Source organism: Tamandua tetradactyla, chromosome 11 (assembly GCF_023851605.1).
Source record: "Tamandua tetradactyla isolate mTamTet1 chromosome 11, mTamTet1.pri, whole genome shotgun sequence".
Taxonomy (NCBI): domain Eukaryota; kingdom Metazoa; phylum Chordata; class Mammalia; order Pilosa; family Myrmecophagidae; genus Tamandua; species Tamandua tetradactyla.
The window spans coordinates 75,190,936-75,203,697 of record NC_135337.1 but is presented as its reverse complement, the minus strand read 5'-3'; the positions used below and the strand labels follow the sequence as shown (position 1 = coordinate 75,203,697).

The 12,762-nt window shown below is 48.4% G+C and overlaps 1 protein-coding gene across 1 annotated transcript in view; it reads right to left on the bottom strand.

Moving 5' to 3' along the window:
- The window catches only part of LOC143650309 (complement C3-like), a 34,692-nt gene that overhangs the window by 12,027 nt on the left and 9,903 nt on the right, over positions 1-12,762 (bottom strand). Inside the window, exons 15-27 of the mRNA XM_077120935.1 lie at positions 12,516-12,645; positions 12,198-12,269; positions 11,794-11,991; positions 10,258-10,366; positions 9,911-9,996; positions 6,922-7,064; positions 6,616-6,828; positions 4,098-4,164; positions 3,906-3,992; positions 2,959-3,162; positions 2,630-2,705; positions 2,080-2,239; positions 965-1,063 (exon numbers count right to left, since the gene is read on the bottom strand). Coding sequence (XP_076977050.1) covers positions 965-1,063; positions 2,080-2,239; positions 2,630-2,705; positions 2,959-3,162; positions 3,906-3,992; positions 4,098-4,164; positions 6,616-6,828; positions 6,922-7,064; positions 9,911-9,996; positions 10,258-10,366; positions 11,794-11,991; positions 12,198-12,269; positions 12,516-12,645 — 1,644 coding nt within the window. The remainder of the gene's footprint in view (positions 1-964; positions 1,064-2,079; positions 2,240-2,629; positions 2,706-2,958; positions 3,163-3,905; positions 3,993-4,097; positions 4,165-6,615; positions 6,829-6,921; positions 7,065-9,910; positions 9,997-10,257; positions 10,367-11,793; positions 11,992-12,197; positions 12,270-12,515; positions 12,646-12,762) is intronic.

Sequence of the window (12,762 nt, the reverse complement as noted above, 5' to 3'; positions counted from 1 at the left end):
GTTAATCAACTCTCTTAGGATGCTGCCAAATCTTGAGTCAATTGTAACAAAATCTCACAAGCGTCTGCTGAACCTTATACGTGGCCCCCTTGGATTCCATAATCTCTTGGTTTGGGGCAGAGTGAAGACTTCCATTTCCCCATCAACCACCACTGGGAAGAATTTTCTCCTGTCCAGAAGTCCCTAATCAATACTCATGGGTAATTGTGTGCCTGGTGTGTACTTTGGTCTTGGGGTTGTGCTGGACTGGAACATTTGGCCAGTCAGCCAGGAGACCAAAGAACTGCTGGCCATAGAGAGTATGAATCTAGAGAAAGCAGATTCTTAGGAGGTAATCCCATGGTGGCCTGCTTCCTTGATGGGTGGTTGCCCAGTTTGTTTGATTGTGCTACAGTCTGTTGCCCATTGTTGTGTGCAGTATGGCCAGCTACAGCAGAGGGTCTTGGAAAGATAGAAAAATCAGCATATTTGAAGGATGCATTAAATGACAGGCTATGCCATGTAGATAAGAGTTTAGAAATATTAGCATGTTGGAATGCTAGAGTAAGAGGGCATATCCTGTTTCCCCTGACTGGGATCCAAAGGCTTGACACCCTGTAGATTCATTATCTGATGATGAGAAGGGGTGAAAAAGAAGTTTTGGAGGCAAAGTGTGGAACGACACCACTTTTGTATGCAGGGAGTTCCAAAGGTTGCCTCATTACTACAAGGAATTAACACCCAATTCTCTAGTATCTCCTTAAATAGGGCCAGTCAACTTGTCTTCACCCTCACCTGGGAAGGAGAATAAAGGATTTTCACTGTGCTCCCAGGAGGCTATTTATGTAGCTCTGACCATCTGCCACAGGCTCATAGCAAAGGATGTGACTAAGTGGAAAAGTGTAACTCTGTTTCATTATATTCCTGATGTTACATTAACCAGTAAAAGAAGGGGGTTGGAGGAGTGGGAGTGGGGGACACTTACGTTGACCTGCCCTTCACAGATATCTTTAGCCTCCTGCAGTGCGATGAGAACAAAGGCCGTGAGGGACATGTCCTTCTCCCCGGTATTCTTGATTCCACCCTGGAGTGAGGAGCAGGAAGCAACAATAACATGACCAGTGTTTTCCCATATGCCCAGCCTGGTAGAACGAGGGGATGAGCTGGGTCTCTCCCCAGTGACCTCCCCAAGAGAGCCAAAACCTTTAACATTCATTCATTCTTTCATTTATTCCTTCTTCTAAAGTGATTTTGGAGGGTCTGTGCACTGGCGCAATGGGGTACAGAAGCCAAATTGGCTCCAGCCCTCATGGAGCTCCCTCTCGAGTAGGTGTCACAGACATGACCCAACAGGCTCATCAGTCAACATAGGAGTACATAATGACAAATGCTGTAAAGGAGAGTGAGTGCAGCATTGAGAATGGACAGGGGAAGGGCAGATCTCAATGAATAAGATGTCCTTATTCAGTGGGTTGCAGGATTGGCCTGAGTATATGCATTTCTAACAAGTTCCCAGGTGCTGCTGCTGCTGGTTCAGGGACCACACTTTGAGAACCCCAGCTCTAAGGAGTTTCATGTTTATTTTTAGAGCAACAGGGAGTCATGGGAGCTTCTAAGTAGTGACCTGAACAGATTGAAATAATTGCCTTGGCTGCATGGCCTAAGAGTGGGAGGCAGCCAGGAGAATGACCAGGAGGCTTCTGCAAGTCTCCAGGTGAGAGATGGGGTGCTTGGATCCCGGGAGGGGTAGCCATGGGGTTGGATAGAAGAAGCCAATTTGGAGAAACTTCCAGGAGACAGAATGAGTGGGGCGTGGAGATGCCTTGGATGTGAGATGGGAACTCCAAGGTAGGACCCCATGCTCACAAGGACCCTGCACTTGGTTTCCTAAAAGTTTGAATTTTTGAGCAAGGGCCCCTCCTTTTCATTTCACACTGGGTCCCAGAGGTCTCTGGTTGCAGGGAAGGAGTGAGGCTCCCTGCTCATTCATCGTCCTGTCCCCTGTCCAGATGAACAGAGAGAACCAGGCAGGAAGCGGTGGGGGTATCTTTCTCTTGTCCATCCTGTGACACTCAGTGACCCTGAATCTCAATTACTTACAATCATTTCTTGATGTATCACGGGCCCATCCTCTTGGAAGACACCATCAGGCCTCTGCTTCTCCAGGATCAGCCATTTGACCGCTCCACAGAGGACCTGGGAGTCGATGGCGATGAGGTTGGCGGCCAGAGAGAAGACCTTGACTACATAGGCGGTAAGCCTGTGGGTGGGCACAAAGCAAGGCCGGGGCTGGTGAGCCCATCAGCTCCACGACGCAGAGAGTGCCACCCGAGCCAGCCAATAGCCAGGGAAGGGCGGAGCCTGGAAGGGCGGGCTCATGGCCATCTGCTCTAGGATCCAGAGTGCCACCTGAGCCTACCAATAGCCAGGGAGGGGCGGAGCCTGAAAGGGCGGGCTCAAGGCCCATCGCACCTGGCTAGTTTTCCCTTTCTCCCCTCCAGAGCTCAGGACCTAGCATTGCATGCAGTTGGTGTTTAATGAGGTCCCCCAGTCAGCCAGTGCCTGTCTGCACGTGGAGAGTCCAGGATAGTGGCACGCATGGCTAGAGTCTGAGTGAGGCTGGGCCGGCCTGGGCTGTCCCGGGACTCACCAGGTGCTGGGTGCCCTGCCCAGGAAGGCGGCAAAGGCAGAGCTGGGCTGTCTGAAGGCCAGCTGCTGGGTGTACCCTGCAGAGAAGGGGCAGCGTCACCTGAGATGGGGACTGGGGGGTGCTGAAAGTAAGGGGAGGCTGGCGTGGGTAAGGGAGAGAGGGGAAGCAGGGGAGGTCTCAAAAAAGAAGGGAGTTTTAGAGAGAGGGGTGAGGGTGGTGGTGGGGAAAGCTCCGAGAAAGGGCTCAGAGAGGGGAGGGGAAGGGTGTCAGAGTGAAGGAATTAAAGGGCCCAGAGGGGGGCAGCATCCCAGGGAGGGCCGGGCACCCACCCTTCTTGATGAGGTCCAAGGCTTCCTGTCGTTTCTCCAGGGTGTACTTCTCCCACTGCTGGGAGTGGTCCAGATAGTGTACGGCGATGACCGTGGGCGTCATGCCAATCATGTTCTGCTCCCCACAGCCCGAGGGCGTCGTGATGAGGTGCTTCAGCCGCTCACCATCTATGGCATCCTCCGCCATCTGGGCCACGGGCGTCCCTGTGGCCGGGCAGGTGGACAGCACTCAGGCCACGTGACCCCGTGGAGAAAGGGGGCCCAGAGCTGCCTCCAGAGATCTCAGCCTCAGACCAGTGGGGCCCAGGGGGTCCAGGGGCAGCTGGGGGATGTGACTGGGAGTGGAGGAGGGGTCTGCATTTGGGGGCAACTTGTGCTCCCCAGGGGATACCTGGTACATGGATTCTCTTATTTCACACGAGTGGTCAAGTCGTGACAGTAACAGAGTCATTAATACTATTTATTTATATAGTATTTATATAGTAATTAATAGTAATTAATTCTATTTGCTAAGAGAACGCCCTACAGTATCTCATTTAATCTTCATACCATCCCTTTGATGTAGATACTGTTATTCACTCCACACCTCAGGTGAGGAAATCCAGGTAGAGAGAGGCATTTGCCTAAAGCTTAAGAGCTCACTGATTGCAAAGCCCCTTCCCAGCATCTTCTCACCCAGGTCCAGGCAATTAGCTCCAGATATCTGGTTTTGTACTGCATGGCTTCTCATTTAAACTTGTAATCAGCAAAAGCTACTTGCCGAATTAAATAGTGTCTGGAGCCTGCCATACAACAGATCAAGGAGAGGCTATTCTAGCCGAGTGGAGGAGAGAGGTGCAGGGGTTGAAGGCCCCCAGAATTAGATGGAGCTCAGCTGCCTTTGGGGGATCACAGCACAAGCCCCCCACCTTCCTGGGCTCAAGGGGTTGGGGCCAAGGGGGCCTCACCTTGCAGGAGGATCCTGGTCTCCATCTCTGTGTCAGGAACGCGGTCGCTGAGATCGAGGGCATGGACCTCCTCTCTCTGCACACCATCTGGGGAGAGGGAGTGGGAAAATCAGATTGCGTTCGCCCCTCTCACCCCAACCCTGCATCCCCATGTTGGCCAGGCCCCCATCTCCTCTCCTATGGCTGACTCACTATGGCCAAGGTTTTCTGGGTCCAGCGTGCGAACAGCCACAGTTTTGTTGACTCTCATTCCTTCTGGCTGCACAATGTTGGGGAGGACAGGAGGAGTCAGATGAATAAAAGGACAGAGAGACAGGGACAGACACACACAGACAGGTGACCAGCTGGGCCCCTTCTGGGTACTGTTCTATCACAGGTGTGATGGCGTTCAAACCTGGCTCAGCCACTTTCTAGCTGTGTGACAGGGAGCCAGTGACTTAACCTCTCTGTGCCTCAGCTTCCTACCTGATGGGAGGCAACACAAACACCTACCTCACAGTGTGGTGGTACAAATTAATGGCAGATTTATCAATTAATAACAAAATAATAAACTCTTCTGGGATCTTCACATGGACATTTTACATGGGTTAACCCATTTAATCCTATGACAACCCAATAGAGTGGGTACTGCTATTAGCACCCCCTTTTCCAGATAGGGAAACAGAGGTGCAGAGAGGTAAGGCCACTCACTCAAGGTCATGCAGCTAGTACAGTAGACCAGGGATTTGAACCCACACAGTCTGGTTCTGAACTCTGTGCTGTTTTTGTTTTCTTTTTTTAATATAAGAGAATAATTATTCTAATATGGTTCCTAAAGTCAATAAAATTTTAAAACACCCTGAATTCACTCCAATAGGTAAAATTGTGGATAATTTGTGGTTCTCTTTCTACAATTTTTTAAAAATTAATTTTACCTAAAAATTTCCAAAATTTACAAATATTCTAACCCACCCAGTAACAGCTCCCTTTTCCCCATCCCTTGGCAACCTCTAATCTACTTTCTGCCAGAATCTGCGTTTTTACATGTTGCTTTTCAAAATCTCTTAACTAAAATAACGTGTGTAAAGGACTTTACACGGTGCTTGGCTCATAGCAGGTGCTCAATAAATAGGCACTAATTTAATTACTATTAAAGTACCAGCATAAGCACATTTCTGCGTCTACAGAAAACTGGTCCCTGGTAGACAGCTGCTGCATTTGCCTCCCCCAAATCCGTTCTTTCTCCTTAAATACCTCTACATTTTCCATTGGAGACCGAGTTTTCTCCAAAGGTACACTGATACATGTTTAACAACCAGCTCTTCATGAGAAAAGTCCCTGATGTGTAGCATTTCCAATTTCCATGATGTAATTATCCCCACCATAATCAATTTCCAGCTACCAACCTTTCGTCGCTGTTCCAGGCAGGCCCCAGCACCCCAATAGCTCCCCACCCCCCCGCCCCAGTTTCTTTCTTTTGAAGGAAGGAAAGTAAAATTATAATCATTTCTGCTTTTGGTATAAATAAAATATTTAAACTCCAAACAGCATTGTCAGCTTTTATATACCTATTTCTCAATGTTTCCATATTTCTCAACTTCTTTAACATTCTGGGGAAAATGTTAAGCTTTTCTTTTTTTTTAAAGCATGAAACCATGTATATGGGGCACTCATTTTCCTTTTTGCCTTAGGCTTCAATATGGCTCAGCTTGAGGCTGTCAGATCTTCTCTCTATTTAAAATTTTGATATTTTATTCCTTATGGAATTGCGGGTATCAATTTGGACTTCGTAAAATATTGCATGAAAGTGACTCATCTCGTGTATTGATATCTGTTGTGGGTTGATTCACTGATTCACGTCAACCCACAACAGATTTTTTATTTATATAAAATATAAAATTTTGATATTTTATCCCTTATGGAATTGTGGGTATCAATTTGGACTTCTTAAAATATTGCATGAAAGTGAGTCATCTCATGTATTGGTATCTGTTGTGGGTTGATTCACTGATTCACGTCAACCGACAACAGATTTTTCATTTATATAAAATATAAAATTTTGATATTTTATTCCTTATGGAATTACAGTATCAATTTGGACTTCTTAAAATATTGCATAAAAGTGAGTCATCTCGTGTATTGGTATCTGTTGCGGGTTGATTCATGTCTACACAAAGGCAGGTTGCCTAAGCCCTGGCCCTGTGGATGTGAGCTCATTTGAAAAAAGGTTCTTCTAAGATCCTATTAAGATGGGTTCCAGCAGAATCGGGATCGCTTTAATCCAATGTGACAGAATAGAAATGAGGAGAAGACAGAAGAAGCGAGATGCCATGTCACATAGGCAGAGATTGAGTTGTGGGCTGCCGGCAGTCCACCACTGGAATGCTACAAACTTCAGGGAAAGCAAGATCCTCTGGACAACTTGATTTTGGACTTCGAGCCTCAAAAATGATGAGACAGTAAAGTCTTGTCGCTTAAGCCCGTCTCTCTGTGGCGTTTGTTATAGCAGCTGTGGCAAACTAAAATTCTGTGCCTGAAATGAGTGCCTCACTTGCTTCACCCTAACCCTGACCCAGCTTCCAATTTTGAGTACCACTAAGGTTCTTAAGGTGTGGGCACTGTGATTCTTAGTGTTTCAAGAGCCTCAGTCTCCAAGCTGAGGTCGGGGGCAGGACAGAGAGAGGGAGCCTTCCATGAAGGACAGGAGGGAGCAGGGCTCCCAAGGACTCACCACGACCTTCAGAGTCTTCTTCACACCATCGCTGATGAAGAAGTTGTAGACAGCGGCCTTGACCTCGACCTCATGCAGGCCGACCTTTAGGGGCACGATGACAAAAGGCACAGGCAGGGAGGACTTGGCTGGAACGATCAGGGTCTGTTGGTGGCGCTTCTTGGCGGTGGCGAGGCTGCAGAAGGCTGGGTTGTAGAGCATTTCCACGCGCACCTGCCAGGGGAGGGCGGGCAGCTGGTCAGGGGCGAGGGCACCGAACCTCGCCCCCAGGACCCGCTCAGGCCTCCCCCACCTCTGGGAACCCACCTTGAGGTCCTCCTTCTCGCGGTAGTTGTAGAGGACAGCTCGGATCTCCACCTGCTCGTTGCGCACCACGGAGTAGGGTAACCGCAGGTCGATGAAGAAATCCTGCATCACCGTGACCTCGTAGGGGTCGGCCACGCAGATCCCTGTCGGGGAGGAGACAGAGCACAGAGCTTCAGGCAGAGGTCGGGAAGGGCGCGCGCGCGGAGCGAAGGGCCGGCCAGGGCGCGCGGAGCCAGGGGCCCCGCAGAGCGCTTGGAGCGAAGGGCGGGGCAGGGCCCGGGGGGCCAGGGACGCGTCTGGGTTTCTGCGCTCACAGGGCATCAGTCACCATTAGCACCTGGAGTTCTCCCCAGCCCGACCTGCCTTTATAGAATCCCAGGGGCTAAAGGGAGGCTGTTAGAGATATGGATGAATAGCGGCGAAGTTCCAGAGTTACTCTTATTTAAAAATTTCCATTTTCTTTGTAGTTCTTTTCAGAGATAGAGGTGTAGGAAGGAAGAAGGCAAGGTGGCGGGAGCGTCCATATCTGTGCTGTCCAAAACGTAGCCACCAGCCCCCTGCGGCCACCGAGACCCGAGCACTTGAAATGGGACCAGCAAGAGTGAGAACTGTATCTTTACTCATATAATTTTAGTTAAATTAGATTTAAACTGAAGAACAGATGCCTTCAGTGAACATATTAAAACCCACTGGATTGTATACTTTAAAAGGGCATATTTAATGATAAATGAACTCTCTCTCAATTTAAAAAAATATGAATATTTGATTTGGTGATTGGAAAAACATTCAGGTGTGTTTGGAACAATTTTAGCAGGCGAACTGACTATTTTTGACAAATATTTACTTTTGTAAATTTTACAAAAAAATTCTTTTTACAAAAATTTACTTTGGTAAATTTTATGAAATCTAAAATGCAAAGTATTAGATCAAAGTATTTAGCAGTCCAATAGAGATGTGCTGTAAGATGGATTTCAAAAATTTAGTACAAAAGTGTAAAATATTTAATTAATATGTATAAGGTGATAAATTAATGTTTATCTTACAGATTATTGTAACATTATTAGTATGATATTGGTTTTGTAAATTTTGCAAAATGTTGACATGATAATATTTTCAATATGTTGTTAAATAAAATATTTAGGAACAGAGAAGTTAAGTAACTTGCCTAAGGACACACAGCTACTGAGAGGGGGACCTGGGATTTGAACCTAGGTAACTATTTCCAAAAAGCTTAACCCAACTGACACTTTAATTCTGAATAACTCATAGGGAACTCATAGTTCCAACTTCATCGGGTTGTTGCGCATTCAAAGAGATGAAATTTGGAGAGTCCTTAGAATTGTGCTGGGAGCACGGTAAGAAAGTGACGTTGGGAAGGTGGTGGGAATGACAACTTCTGATGTCCCAGTGATGTGAAGAGTGGAATCTACAAACCACAGGACTCTTTGGGAATCTGCCCCTAGGGGCCCTTTGGCAATGTCTGCAGGCATTTTTGGTTTACATGACAAGGAACTGGAGTGCTACTAGGATCTCCTAAGCAGAGGCACAGGAGAGCCCCCAGTGGTTCTCGCTGGGAGTCACAGTCCCTTCTATGGGACACTTGGCAAGTCTGGGGACAGTTTGGCTTGTCACCACTGGGGTGGGGATGCTCGTGGCATCTAGTGGGTGGGGGGCAGGGAAGCGGCTCAATGCCCTGCAATGCACGGGATGGCCCCCCACTCAGAGATTTGTCCAGCACAGAAGGTCAGTACTGCTGAGGCTGAGGACCGGGATTTAAAGCAGAGCTGCTCAAATATTCATGCCCTTCCAGGTCCCCGGGGATCCGGGTAACTTCCTAACAGATCCTGGAAAAGGCAGAAGCTGCTGGCTCAGGGCCAGGGTCCCACTGTGAGCAGCATGGATGCAACCTGCAGTTTTCCATTTGTTTCCCAGTTGCAGGAACTTTACATTAGAACAAAGTCTTACAAAAGACCTCGATATGTGAAAATGTATGACAGGTAAAGCAAAGATATTCTGATTTAACTCCTGGATGGACTTAGAAACCAGGGTCGTGGCAAGCCATATTGGAGCTTGAGGCAAAAGAGAAAATATGCATCTGATATACTTGTTATTTGAGGGTGCCCCTTGTTCAGGAGAAACTGCCAAAGAGGATAATTCAGTTGAAGATGAAAAAAGCAAAGCAGCAGAATTTGAAAATATTATTGATGTCATAGCTTTCCTTAGAAACAGGAAAGTAAAATTATAACAAATTTTGATTTGGGAATAAATAAGATAGTTACAGTTAATGCAGAGAACTTTTTAATGCGATTTTAATGTTTTACTATTTTTTCAACTGCTCTATTCTGGGGAGAAAAAAAGCATACTCTTAAAAAATACATAAAACCTGCATAAGGAGCACATACTTTTCCTTTGGCCTCAGATTCCAATTTGGCTCTGCATGAAGGAGTTTTTATCCAAATTTTTAATATTTTGGTACAAAATGGATTTCTTTCATCCATTCTGATTTTTAGAAAGGTGTATTAAGATGTTATTTATCTCCATTTCGGCACCGCCTTAAATCCTGCACTCCTCGCCCTAGTCCCAGCCCAGCCATAAAGTAGCCCCCTTTGCCAGGGCTGGCCAGGTGCCCACACGGGCAGTTTGTTGGTGGAGGAGCAGGCGTGAGGCCCAGAGAGCGCCCTCTGTCCACCTTGTCCCCTGTCACCATCTGACTACCGATGTTTCAATCAGGCATTTCACACTGCTTCCCCTGTGCCTCTTTTCTTCCTCATCTTCCCCCCTGTGGTGTCGACACTGCCCCTCAATGGTTTCTGTGCTTGCAACAGCACCGGCTTTAGAGCACGTATCCCCCATGGGCCACCCGTGTCTCCTCTGTAGTAACCAGGGCACAGGTGCGAGCCACCAAGACAGATGTGTCAGGATGGGATGAGGAGACTCCAGGGGTCCTGGGGTCCCTGGCTCCCCAGGGTGGGGCCGCCACTCTGCTCACCTTTCTTGTCAGACAAGCTCACGGCCAGAATCTCCCAGGTGGTGATGGAGTCCTTCAAGAACACGTTCACGGTCTTCGTGGAGATTCTGGGTGCAGGGGAGGCAGGGGCATTAGGAGAAGACGGGGATGGGGAGGGGGCTGGTGGGCAGGGCCCTAAGGGACCCACTGGAGGGGGCTGAGAAGTCTCCAGGGAGAAAGGCACATGTGGGCAGCCCAAATGCTGATTTTCCAGGTTGTGCTGTGACTCCAGGAAAGGGAAGGGGGGTGAAGGGTTGGGGTCTCCAAGTTAAGGGGAGGGGTCTGATGTGACCCTGCTGGGGGTTGACGTGGAGGGGTCCCAGCCGTACCCGTTTTTCTCTGGTTCTTTCATCTCCTCGATGGTCCACAGCCAGCTCTCAGGGAACTGGCTCCGGGAAATGATGTCTTCTTCTGGGATTATTTCCTCATCCAAATCACCTGATGGACCATCTGGGATTAGAACAGACCCTCCCCCGCCCCCTGCAACCTGCTCCTTTCATCCCCAGTTCCTGCAGTTCTGGAGAGATTCCCAGCAGCAAAACCAACTCAGGGCCCCATTATGACTTTTAGGGACCCAACATACTTCTGCTTTGCTAAATTAAATTTTATGATGGCGTTGGCATAAAGATGAGTATAATTCAAGCTGGATTGCCATTTATTCCTTCTGGGTGTCAAAGAAATGCAAACATTTTCATGGACCCCTGAAATTACTGTGGGCCCAGGGCACTGTCTATTGTGCCCAACGGATACAACACTGCTTCCCAAACCTAACCAAAGCCACGGAAGAAGTGATGGCCTGTAAAAGCCAGCTTGGCATCACTAGCAAATAAATAAAACTGGACTGACATAGAAATCAACCCTGCTGGGCTTTCCTCAAAAATACTGATAGAACTTTTAAAGTCTTATTGGAGTACAAAAACAAGTAAAATTTTTTAAAAAAGAAAAAACAAACAGACAAAAAGTGATGTGCAGATTTCAATTCATCTCCGGGTCCCCATAACAACAAAGTAGGTGGAACTCCACAGATGTCTACATCCACCCAGACCCTGGAATAATCCATCACAGAGCTTTTGGCGTAGGAACGGTTAAACAATCTTCTGTCCAATCCCCAATAGGCTAAAGAAATTACATAATGCTGGGAAAAAACCATCGCTGTGCAAGTAAACAATTTCCCAGTTGATAATGGGATCTGTCTAATATCCTAGTAAATTTCAGATTATCTCCTCTTTGCAAAAGAAAGCCTTTTCCTCGGTCATAACTCTCGAAGGTGGTGGTATAGAGACCAGGTCGTCCAGATTACTGTAATTTGCAAAAAGATACATTGAGAACCTCTATGTATTTTCTTTTTCCTTAAATTTTAAGCAAAGGTATTGTCTTTCATTACTTGGCATCATGCAACTAATGTAGAGCAGTTTCCCACAATTTCAAGAGCCATTCACACTGGCTTTTGCTCTCCCCACCCCATAGATCACTGGATTTCCAGTCCCCCATAGAAAAGACAAGAGATGCAAAATAAAATTTCAAGTGGTTAGAACCACTGTCAGTGGTTAGAACCACTGTCAGTGGTTAGAACCACTGTCAGGGTAGTGACTGCTCCACATAAAATCATTAAACAGGGAAATGTGAACAGGTGAAAATGAACTATGAATTTGCAGAGTGGATCTGCAGAAAAGGCAGAGTCACTTGAAGTGTAGTATCCGTGCTTTCAGTTTTGATGATGCCCATTCTGGCAGAAGCATCCTTCTCTAAGTAAGACATATTAAAAGTTCCTCCTCCCCCTTCGGGTAGGGACATTCCTCTTTCTCAGAGACACTTTCCTCCAGGCCTGCCCGCACCTACCACGGGGATCCCACCATCAGACTCACTCCTGGCCAGGCCCAGAAGACCGACCCGGGTGTGCTTCACCCGCTCCTGGGTGATGTACAGGCAGCAGTCGAGGAAAGCCTTCTTGCACCCCTCGTCCGAGACATACTTGATCCTGTGCTCACACGAGAACTTCATCGGGTTCTCCCGCATGCCGCCTTCACAGCACTTACGTAGGAGCTTGTCCGTGTACTGTCCCACTGTTGGAGCAGAGCCCGCCATATCAGACCCTCATCAGCGTGTGTCAAAGCAGGACAGACTCGGGGCAGACTCCAGGGAGAACTTCCCCAAGGACAGGCCCTCCCCTTCTCCCTCTTTTACTCTTTAAAGGGTCAGGATGGGATCCCCCACGGATGAAGCTCGGGCGTGGCGTGGGGGTGGGTAAGGGTCAGCTGAGGGTTCCCACCTTTGTCCATCCTCTTCTCCATGAGCTGCACGGAGCGACGGCGGCGGGTGGCTGGCTTCGGGCACTCGAGCTCTGAGGGGCAGGGGGACAGGGTGATTAGGGGGGCCTGCTGCAGGTTCCTGGCATCATTGTTCCCATTTGGCGGATGAGGAAAATGAGCCCAGAGAGAAGTGATTTGCTAGTCGGTGGGGGAAGCAGGACCCAAAGCCAGGTCCTCCTGAGTCCAGGCACCTGCTTTAACCACTGAGCTCCCCTGACCCTGCGTCTGAGACTCTGAGAAGCTTCCCTCCTTGGATGGGGCATGGGCTGCGTCCTCACCTGCCCTGTCAGTGCTCGGCAGATCCTTGTTGGTCTGGAAGACCAGGCCTGCATCCTTAAAGACACCTGCAAAGTCCTTTCCACTGCCCGGAGTGCAGCCGATGTCTGCCTTCTCCACCACATCCCAGATCTGTGGGAAGAGGGAGCCCAGGATGGGTGAGTCCAGGACAGCAGTGCTGCTGCCAAACCACTACCACCTTTGTCTGCCTGCCTGTCCCCCACCCCACCAAACCCGCCTTGGTAGTTA